The sequence below is a fragment of the Agelaius tricolor genome, unplaced genomic scaffold (genome assembly GCF_023055355.1).
Source record: "Agelaius tricolor isolate 1412-34295 unplaced genomic scaffold, bAgeTri1.0.p SCAF_9, whole genome shotgun sequence".
Taxonomy (NCBI): domain Eukaryota; kingdom Metazoa; phylum Chordata; class Aves; order Passeriformes; family Icteridae; genus Agelaius; species Agelaius tricolor.
The window spans coordinates 33,366,140-33,377,109 of NW_027269269.1; the positions used below are offsets into that span (position 1 = coordinate 33,366,140).

The following is a 10,970-nucleotide window of genomic DNA, read 5'->3' on the forward strand; positions in this document are numbered from 1 at the left end:
CAGAGAGAGCAAAGAAAGTGAATAGTGAAATCTCTGCCCAGCTGACCCTGCGGTTCAGCCAAGTTTGCATCCATGGGAATCTTCAGCTGCAGAAGCAAGAGGGAAACTTGAAATCCTGTAGTCTTACAAGACAGCCAAAGAACTCCCAGAATCCAAACTATGCAGGGTAAGAAAGTGAGATGTCTTTATCTGGGTTGCTGGCTAGAGTCACAATATAGTTAGTTTTTGCCTAAAGTGTCAAAGCTAGGTGAAATTTCCCACTGCAAATCCCCTTCCACTGAAGGATCAGTGTGGCACTCAGATGCTGACAGACTGGAACAAAAGCTAAAAACGATGATGTCCAATATCATGGGGAAATGTATTTTGCATTTGATTCATATTTGCAGTGTTTGCATTTGATTCACCATTAATTGAACTTGGCCAATCAAAAGTAATTAGTATTTTTAAAAAAGATTAGAAGATAAGTAATTTATTTTAAATTTGCAATGATTTCTCAAATCTGGTTGTCTGATATAAGCTGCTTACATATTTAGCAATCAATACAGTGGAAACCATTTGTCTTTGTCTACTCTGAAAATCCAAGCACAGTATAAAATATTAAATGATTATTTAAGTGCTTGACTTTAGATGTATAAACACCAAAGGTAGACTTCAATCATTTTGGTTTTAGAGTCTACTAATATAAATCCATCATTATTATTATTATTATTATTATTGGCACAACCCAGAATCAGTTATGCCTATTTATGAAGAATGCTTGGAGCCCATGAAAATGAGGCATTCACATATGTTTTTGCACTTTCTGGAATAAAAAAAAAATTGCTGCTTGAATGCAATTTTTTATCTATAAGTCTGTGGTACTAGCTAAATTAGAAATGGTTTGCTTCTTGAGAATGGCAGATACATGCACAAAATTATTTAAATGAACTCACAATTATCCCAGTCAACCTCTAAGCCCAGAGGTCAGCCTCTCAGAGGTGCTTATCTTGGATGAATTAAAGGCCTTCAGGCTGGCACTTTCCTTGATTCCACCAGTGGATGTCAACAGTGGAACAATGTGAGGAAGCTTCCACCACTGCTGTCTTTGCTGAACCTGTTCTGGGAATTCCATGCCCCAGTAAACAGATGTTATGAGTGGCTGTATAAGGCAACAATGGAATTATATTATTGAGACCCACGTGTACTTTCCAATTACATATTTGTAGCCTTTTGTTCACATGCTGTATAGCTGTGAAATGCCTAAACATAACAAATATCAGGGCAGCACCTTTCACACCTCCTATATGTCTTAATCTGAAAAAGTGATCCTACAGCATTGGGATCGAGGATGTTTAATTTCCTCACAAGCTGCTGCACTGTGGTTGCCTGATTTTGAGGTTTAACAACTGCAAGTACAAATTTAGGATATGTTTCCTCCAGATGTGGATTGTTTATAACTCCTTCCTCCAAGGAGATTATCCATTTTGTAGTATTTTGGAGCGGGTCTCATGCCTTCCACTATTGTGTATCTTTCCTTTATGGAGCAGTCTGTTTTTATTAAACCCTCCAGAAATTAATTGGGACCTCTTTACCACATGGTTTGTTTGAAATTGAAAGGTGGATTAGAAAGTTATTAGGACACATGCAACTTTACACACATGTAAGCAAACAAACCTGAAAAGCTGTGGACAGGACAACCTTGATTTTTATCTAAAACTAGATAGAAAAGGAGTATAAGTGTGGAGGCAAAGGAATAAGCAAGAAGTAAAAGGGAGTTTTGCTCTCATGTTCACTGATTTATGTCTAAAAACATTCTTAGCACTTACAGTAAGAGAGTTAAAAGCAGTTCAGGGACTAGCATATACTGAATGAAAAGTGGATTATAATGGCTGGGGTGGCATGCATGTTTTGCATTGTGTGTGTACATATAAGTGTATAATAAGTGTATATATATATGTGTATATGAATACATGTGTATATTCTTATATATGTATACACTTATATATGCACCTTATAATTGTGGCCTTTCACTACCTGAAAGGAGCCTGCAAGAAAGATGGAGAGAGGCTATTTACAAGGGCATGTAGAGATAGGACAAGGCAGAATGGTTTTAAACTTATAGAGAGCAGTTTTGGATTGGATATTAAGGAGAAATTCTTCCCTGTGAGGAGGTTGGGGCACTGGAAATGGTTGCCCAGACAGCCCTGGCTGCCCCATCACTAGAAGTATTGAATATTCCATTTTAAAAAGGGAAGAATGCTTTCACTTGTCTAAAAAGTCTGGTGAGATGCACAAGTTTTTAGCCTCAAAACCAATTACAATCCAACTGAAAACATAGACTTTGCAATTTTCTAAAATTTGCCCCTGTTGTGGGTTTCTTCTTCTACATTTGAGTTTGAATGTATGGAAATGAAGTTTCCCAATTGTCTACTACACCTACTATCTATTGTCTATTTCTCTTAAATAGTATTTTGATAAAATGGACAATGATCAAGCTGCATCCCTTGTAATGGGAACAAACAGCTTTTCTATTGTTTTTCAGTGTGCATTTTTACCAAAGGCAATCACAAATGCTGCTGGATGGTAACCTTGCCAGTGCTCCCAACTTCTCTCCACAGATCATTCCAATAACTTTCACCTGGCAGTTTCTGTACCTGTGGTGCCTGTGACAGTGCATACAGGATGCTGAAGGCTATGACTGACAGAAAAAAGCAGAAAACGGATTGAGCAAATAATTTTTATTTGTTGGCTAGGAGGAAGAGATAATGTTAACCTGAAAAATATCTGTACAGGTATTAGAGCTTTTTAGGAAAAAAAAAAAAAGTTAATTCTACTTTAAAGATTTTTTGTTCCAACCTCCAAAGTTCAGTGTAACCTGTCCTACATGAAATAATATATACAGGTACATTTTTATATTATTTTATAAGACACAGAAAGTTGTAAACCATTATTTTAACAATAGTTAAAAGCATTGAATCTTTTACAACTTTTCAAAGGCTTTTACTTCTGCTTAGCTTGATGTGTAATGTGAGCATCAAGTACAGCCAAAGTAAAAAATCAGTGAAGTGAAATGAGAAGGGTTGCTTTTCATCAAGGTGAGAACAAACTTACTTACTTGTTCTCTTTTGTGCAATATAGATGGCAAGAGAATGTACTAGGCTGGCAGTGAGAGAGAAGATGACAAGTATTTCACAGGAAAATGGGAAACATGAGAGAGAAAAAGAGGTTGTAGTATCAAAAAAGGGAAAATCAAAGGACAAAGCAAATAAAGATGGGAAAAGAAGTTACTCAAGAATAAAAAAGGAAGCAAGAATTTGAAAGAACATTGGGTAGATTTTTTTTGCTAATTTAATCATAGCTTTGTTTGCTGTCTTCACTCACACTCTTCACATTTATGCCAGCAATACGTAGTACAAGGGAAAAAACCACTCTGGAATGGGAGACATGATTGAAAATAAAGAAAAGGGTGTGGAAGCAAGAACACACCACATTTAGGGCACAGAATGTAATTTAATTTATGTTCCAGAAACACACACGTATTTCCATAACAGATGGTTTTGGGTATCTAACTTTGGGTGAAAGGGATGAGATGGCTGGTTATTTTGAGCACTTGTTATATTGCTATTACTAGATAATGACCCTGGATTATGTAGTTAAATATTAGAGTTGCCATGGTTGCTAGCTGTATCTTATATTCTTAGCACTGCATGGTTATCTCTTTTTCCTCCCCCAGACAATTCTAATATAACTCTACAGAAAATATCATTTGATCACCACCTGGTTTAGGATCACTCGTTCTCTTGGCCATGGATATGATTTCTTTTCCTTCTTTTACACATTAGAGTAGACAGAGAATCATGGAATTGTTAAGATGGGAAAAGACCTTTAGGATTATCAATATTACCAACCACCAGCCCAGTACCACCTCCCTGTTCACCATTAAACTGTGTCCTCCACTGCCACCTCCACATGTTTTTAACTACTCCAGGGATGGTGACTCAACCACTTCCCTGGGCAGCCCATTCCAGTACTTTACTAACCTTTCAATTAAAAAATTTTTCCTGATATCTAATCTGAACCTCTCCTAGCACAACTTTAGGCCATTTCCTCTCTCCCTGTCCCTTGTTCCCTGGGAGCAGAGCCCAACCCTCACCTGGCTGCACCTTCCTGTCAGGGAGTTGTGGAGAGTGAGAAGGTCCCTCCTGAGCCTCCTTTGCTCCAGGCTGAGCGCCCCCCCTCAGCTCCTTCAGCAGCTCCTGGTGCTCCAGACCCTTCCGCAGCTGTGTTCCCTTCTCCGGACACATTCAGCCCCTCAGTGCCCCTCTGGTAGGGAGAGGACCAGAACTGGACCAGAATTCAGGACTCGAGGAGTGGCCTCATCTGTGCCCAGCACGGTGGAACAATCACTGCCCTGGTGCTGCTGGACATGCTGTTGATGATAAAATCCAGCATCCCAGTGCCCCTCTTGGCAAATGACATGCAGTGGAGATGACTGTTTCATTTTGTAGGAGCCTTTCATATGTTTTAGCTTGCTCTCATGACCATAGGACTGTTTCTATGCTTTTTGGTCCAGAGGATTTCTCCAGGTACAGTTTCTTGAGTGTCTTTCCCAACACTGTGAAGACAAGTAGTTTTCAGACTTCTAGGTACTTCAGAAAAAGATTGGTGTAAACCTTAAAGGCAATGTTTTAGCTCAATAATTTTCCCATTCTAGACCTGTTTTTTTATCATCTCACATGTATGCAAAATATATGTTACTTGCCAAATACTAAAAATTAAATTACAGCTTTTCTAATACAAAGAGAGACCTCCTCTTCTATTGGAAGTGTCCTTGCCTTTGGGAGGTCCTTTCCAACTCAAACTATTCTGTGACCTTTTATGTGTTGGCATCTGAGACACATTTTCATTTGTGTTAAAGCAAACTTTAATATCTTTAATGGTGGTGTTTTTAAATTAATTAGTAGACTTATGCAAGGACAATCTCCTCAAGACAGCAGTTACCTTGCAGGGTCTCATAATTTCCCTGATAGGAAAGCCGTGGCAAAAGTGGGAAGAGAAAATGACCTTATGGCCACCAGTACACAGCAGTTGTTGGAGCAGATACTGCACTGCCACAGATGCATGATCCGTTCACAACGGGGAAAAGGCAAATCTGAGTCTTTGTAGTCTGGAAACTGTTTTTCTTGTGTCCAGTCCATCTCTAAATACACTTATCTCCAGACAGATTTGTCTGCTTACTCTGTCACTTTTCTTTGTATTTATTCCTTGTGAATATGAGTGTTGAGGAGCTCTGTTCTCTGCATGTTTAGCCATTAAGGCCAGAACAAGAGAAATAACTTCCCTAAGACAGTGCTGTGTTTTTCTCCTGCTTGTGGTTGATGGGTTTATGATGCAAATCACTAATGTTGCCTCCCAAACCCCTCCCCAAAAAAGAACACTTCAAGTACACGTTACAGATTGGCTCAAAGCTTTGAGTGCCTCAGCACTAGTTTGGAAAATACCTTATCAATACTGTTAATATTTAAACTTGAGGTAACCATTAACAGAAAACACAGATTACACAGTGCTACATCTATTTATTAAGCATCCACAACAAGGTCTAGATGGTGCAAGAGCTTAGCATGGTGTTCTTTAACCTCTGAAAGCTAAGTTCAAATCTAGGATTAGATCAGATGTAAATGTTAGTTACTGTCCTCATCCTTTTGTGAGCTTCCTAAACTACACCATTCATAACATTTAGCAATTCCCTGGTAATCTAATTTTAGATCTGTGGCAGGCTGACAGTATTAGCCTGAAACATCACCCTATCCTGTAAACAGGTGTTGATCCTGATGGGAAAGGACTAAGTAGGTTCTGCTGACTCAGAAGTGGGCAATTTTACTACCTCAGTGCAAGGAAACTGCTTTCTGTGAGGGAGGTCCAAGAGTGTGGACTACAGCAATGAGTATATTTTGATTTTAAAGCATTTACAGTTTGTTTGATAGAAATTCTAAATCCTGGGGAGGGGGGAGGGAGTTATCTGTGCTGCTTAAATATTACTGGAGAGCAGCATGAAAGCCAAGCCTGCACAGAATGTCATCAAATCAGAACTGACCTTCATTACTGGAGCTGTCTGAGTTTGCACGTTGTCTGTGCCTCTCCTGGCTCAAGTCCAGGAGAGTCAGTACCATTCCTTGTCAAATACTGAAAGTTCCCACAGAAAAGGTTTACCTGCTTTTGAGATGCTGATTACCATCTCCCTTTCAAAAAGCTCATGAGTGTAAGAAAAGTAAGGAAGAATTATTCTGAATTCATTTGTTTGGACACTTCTGTTTTAACAGTCTGTCATTTGAAAGAGCTTAATTTAGCCCTTCAGTCCAACATTACACCAGAGAATAATTGCAAAGAAATATTGCAGAAGTTCTTATTTGGTCTCCAGAGATAAAGGTCTTGCAGAGGAACTCCAGGGAGAAAAAAAAACCAAAACCAACCAAACAAACAAACAATAAACCAAAAAAAAACCACCCCAAACATCTGGAGTTGTAAAAACTCATTGTCTCTGAATGTATTTCTCACATGAAATCACTCCTCCATGGCTTCAGGCCCATGAATAGGAGCTGTCTAGCAAGATTGTCTTGACTTCTGTGAAAACTGGTTGATCTAGAATGACCCAGCCACAGAGAAATGAACCTATTAGTGGCTTGCTGTGTTTAAAACTTGTACAGCTATATTGTTAAATGTAAATAGAATTTTACTGAGCAAAAATACCCTCTTGATGTTTCCTCTCAAAGGCCTGATTGAATGCACCTGTCACCTGGTGAAAGGAAACAGAAGAGGCTTTGCTGCAGCATAGCTGCTCTGCCTTACCTCAGTAGTATAAACCAAAGATATCATAAGGAGGATGCCTATATGCTGCCTCTTTGGCTGATTTAAAAATTCTGTAACAGCTGCCAACTCTTCTCGTTTTTTTTTTAATCTATGGGAAGCATAGCTGGTAGAAATGGCTGTAGAAATGAGGGTCTGTTCTAACTTGTGACTCCTTGAACTGCAGTAACTGTGACTGTAAACAGTCAACTAAACCATGGGCAAACTCTGCTATCACTGAAAGCTGCAGTAAAGAGAGGAAGGTTAACCTGATCCTAAGTGAAGGCCACACAGAAGTGTTTTTCAAAAGCCAGATTTACAGTTTTGCTGCTCTACATAGTAGCTTTTCAGCTATGAGTAAAATAAGTGATCAGCAATGACAGAAATGTTGTCTTTTGATGAATACTCTGACCTGTGGGAATAGAATTGCTGATCTCTAGGAATTTCCTGTCTGAAAGCACTGGTCTAGCCTGACAAGTGGGCTCCTTTAAGGACTGCAGTGAAATCTATCCACTATGAAGGCATGAACAACTTCCCGCTGATGATCTACAAGCACTGTTTTGACATGACTGAGAAATAAAGTCACAGGGCTATGAACAGTTAAAAGACTAACTAATCTCTGAGATAGAATGATCAAAAGAACCTTTTAGAAGAGACTTCCTGTAATGGGTGAATTTTTGACTTAAAGGGAAAAAGAAACCCAGAGGCCAGGCTGGCCTGGTAGGTGACTAAGGGGAGAGCAATTAGATTCTCTGTGAGTTACTCATGCCTTCAGTGTTTTAAGACCTCTTTTATCTTAACTTGTGCTGAGGTAATTTCAGTTGATACTATACAGGAAACTCCAGCTCCTGGCCAGCTCTGGGAATACAGGGCACTGTGTGACTCCATCCAGAAGAAATCTCAGCTTAAATCCTCTTGTGTCTGTACTTAAGAGGACCAGGAGGGGTCAGCTTTGCAGCTCTGCCTCAGCAATAGGGCTAAGATCTGAGTCTAAACATGTTATAGAAATATATGTAGCTCAGATTCAGTGCCTACTACTTACTGGATTTGTTTGTAGTAGAGAAAAGGAAATCAGGCACACTTCAAAGAACTTACTGATAAATCTAACCACCCAAACAAAAACACCTCACTCTCTTTCAGCGATACGTGGTATCAAGAGAAAAATACATTGTTATTCTTCTGGCAAAGTATTAGCAAGTCATCTCTAGGAACTTGATTCTCCACCATGAATCGTGTGCTCAACTCTTACTGAAGTTAGAGATCACAGAATCATGCAATCAATAGAATAGTTTTCATTGGAAGGGACCTTAAAACTCATCCAGTTCCAACCCCCTGCCATGGGCAGGGACACCTTCCACTAGACCTGGCTGCTCCAAGCCCTGTGCAGCCTGGCCTTGAACACTTCCAGGCATGGGGCAGCCACAGCTTCTCTGGGCAACCTGTGCCAGGGCCTCACCACCCTCAGAGGGAAGAATTTCTTCCCAATATCCCATTTCCTGCTCTCTTTCAGTTTAAAGCCATTCTCTTGTCTTGTCACCTGTGTCAAGAGTCCCTGTCCATCTCTGTTGGAGCCCCTTTTGGTACTGGAAGGGGCTCTAAGGTCTCCCCAAAGCCTTCTCTTCTGCTGAACAGTCCCAAATACAGACACATGAGCACAGCATTTTTCAGGCTCAGCCACTGAACAGCAAACCAATCCAAGATTTTGGAAGCTTAGTCTTTAAGGTGTGAAAAATGCATATTTTATGATTGGCTTTTCACAAATATTAAAATGAATATTATATGTGTTGTGTTAGAAAGTTATGTTGTATTAATTTTCTTAAGTAGTGTGTTAAATATAGTTTTTGGTTATAACAAAATGTTAAAATAGAAACTATGCTATGTAGGATACTTTTTTAAAGAAAGGACTCGCAGCAAGATAGCAGCCACAGGACACCTAAATCTTTCAGAGAAAGAGAATTTATTGCCCCATTATCAGAAGAAACGAACTTCTTCCCACCTCAAAGACGCCGTGAGGATTCAGAGGAAGAAGTTGACACTGACCAGACAGAATCCTGTGTTTGAATGGAATTTATGCATCATGTATGAGGTGTATGAATGTACAACAGGCTATTATTTTTAAGGGTTAATCCTCTGTTAACAGGTGTCCTTTTTCAGGCTTATTTTGCCCAGAAAAAGGTACCCAGACTGTCTGTAACTCTTTGTTTCTATTGTCTCATATTGTCCTAATCCAAATTGTCCAAATTTTTATTGCTCTAATTATATTGCTATTTTTATAACCATTTTATTACTATTAAACTCTTAAAATTTGAAAAACAAGTGATTGGCATTTTTCACAAAGGGAAAAAAACGGACTCTAAAAAATTAATTTTCTATGTCCTCGTTTCACACAAGTTCAAGTAATAAAAACTAAGTTCACACCACAGAGCCCATCTTTGACCTAACACAGGACAACAAATTTTTGCCTACTGCCATTTGTAATAATTGGGATTTTTTTCATAATCATCAGAAAGGAGCTGATTGCCAGGCTGGAGCAAGTGGAAAAAGAAAGCATGGATGCTGCTCGGCTGGCTAAGGAGTACGCACAGCTGACAGAGGAGAACCGGACGCTGAAGCTGGCCCAGACACAGTGTGTGGAGCAGCTGGAAAAGCTCAGGATACAGTACCAAAAGAGACAGGGCTCCTCATAACTCCCAACCAGCTCATGGGAGGCACTTCATACAGGAATGGAAAACAGATTTTAAAATAAAGATCCGTTGAATATGTTTCAACGCTTTACTACGGATACAGAGTATGTATAAGTTTGAATTTGATTTAATGCTTGCCACCCAGTAGCTTAATATAATGGATATTTCATCCATTATATAATGAATGTTTTATTTCAAGCAACATAATTGAAGTTAATCTATCCCCATTATATGTTCTAGTGGATCAGGTTTCTTTTCTAAACATATTTTTTCCAATTTAAGAAGATATGGACACACTAGAAAATTATATAAATAGTCTCTGTGTTGGAAATTTGGATCATACTAAGGACTGGGACAATGTTAATATATGGAATACATGTATGTTAATTTTAGTTTGGTAAATTCTTTTTAAATTATTTTCCTCATGCATAAAGTGTTTGGAAGTTATCTTGAAGCAGATCTCCTCACTAGTAAAAACCATACTTGATGTCAACTTCACACTGTTGTATAAAATCTGAAAAACTGCACAATAAAAACGGAAGTAACAAAATTATTTTTTATCAAACAAGTGCACTGACAGTGATAATTTGCAAGTTATAGAATTAAAAGGAAGCAGAAGAGATCAAACTTTCCTGCCTTAAGTGTAAAGATTACTTGAGTGTCTTTTTATTGTACTTTTAGGCATGCAAGAAATGAAAAATTAATATAAGAATCATAATTTCATCATACTTTCAACTGAGACTATGTCAGTAAAATTATTGTAAGGCTTTTTTGTTCTTATTTTCTGGTCTATTTTGAAACCTAAGTTGCTGTAAGAAGGGATTGGAGTTCTGTGATACACAAATAACTGGAAGTAAAATGTCAGTTTTACTTGGTCTATTTATCCCTGTATTTTCCTGGATCAACTTAAAAACCTTCGTTACACCTCCATTTCTATCCATAGAGCAGTTTATTCATTAAAAGCGGATGTAGAAAAGCCCTTTTATGTTCTGAATGTTCTCAAGTCACCCTATATTTTAAACTCTGCTTGTCAGATGCAGCTTGTTACATCTTCATGAACTTAGAATTCAACCTAATGTGTTATTAGTACTGTGTCTTAGTAATTGAAAACTATGAAGTTAAGATTTGCACCAGGACTTTAGCTTTGATTATTATCATTAATCTACCATGAAAACAGAATTTCATGTTAATCAGGACAATTCCTGGCAGCAAAGGGGGCAAAAAAAAAAAAAAATTAAAAGCTGCCTGTAATTTATCTGTGCTAATTGCCTACAGTATTCCCTGCAGCACAGGTGGGAAAACTGGCTCTGTGTTACTCCAAGCACCTGGCACTGCAGCAGGAGAGCGTGAAGAGGTAGCAGGAGAGGACAACCTTGTTTCCACTTCTCCTCCTGAGCTGCCAGGGCAGTGTCAGCATCCAAACTTGGCACTGCTTCCTGCTGTACCTGGGAAATCCCCACTCCT

The 10,970-nt window shown here is 38.7% G+C and overlaps 1 protein-coding gene across 3 annotated transcripts in view; it reads left to right on the forward strand.

The window, feature by feature from the left end:
- MAP3K7CL (MAP3K7 C-terminal like) overlaps positions 1-10,381 on the forward strand; it is a 31,022-nt gene extending 20,641 nt beyond the window's left edge. For all 3 annotated transcript variants that reach the window (XM_071433905.1, XM_071433906.1, XM_071433907.1), the window contains one exon: positions 9,329-10,381. In XM_071433905.1, the coding sequence (XP_071290006.1) occupies positions 9,329-9,509 (181 nt within the window). In that variant the 3' untranslated portion in view covers positions 9,510-10,381. The remainder of the gene's footprint in view (positions 1-9,328) is intronic.
- Positions 10,382-10,970: the final 589 nt, after the last annotated feature.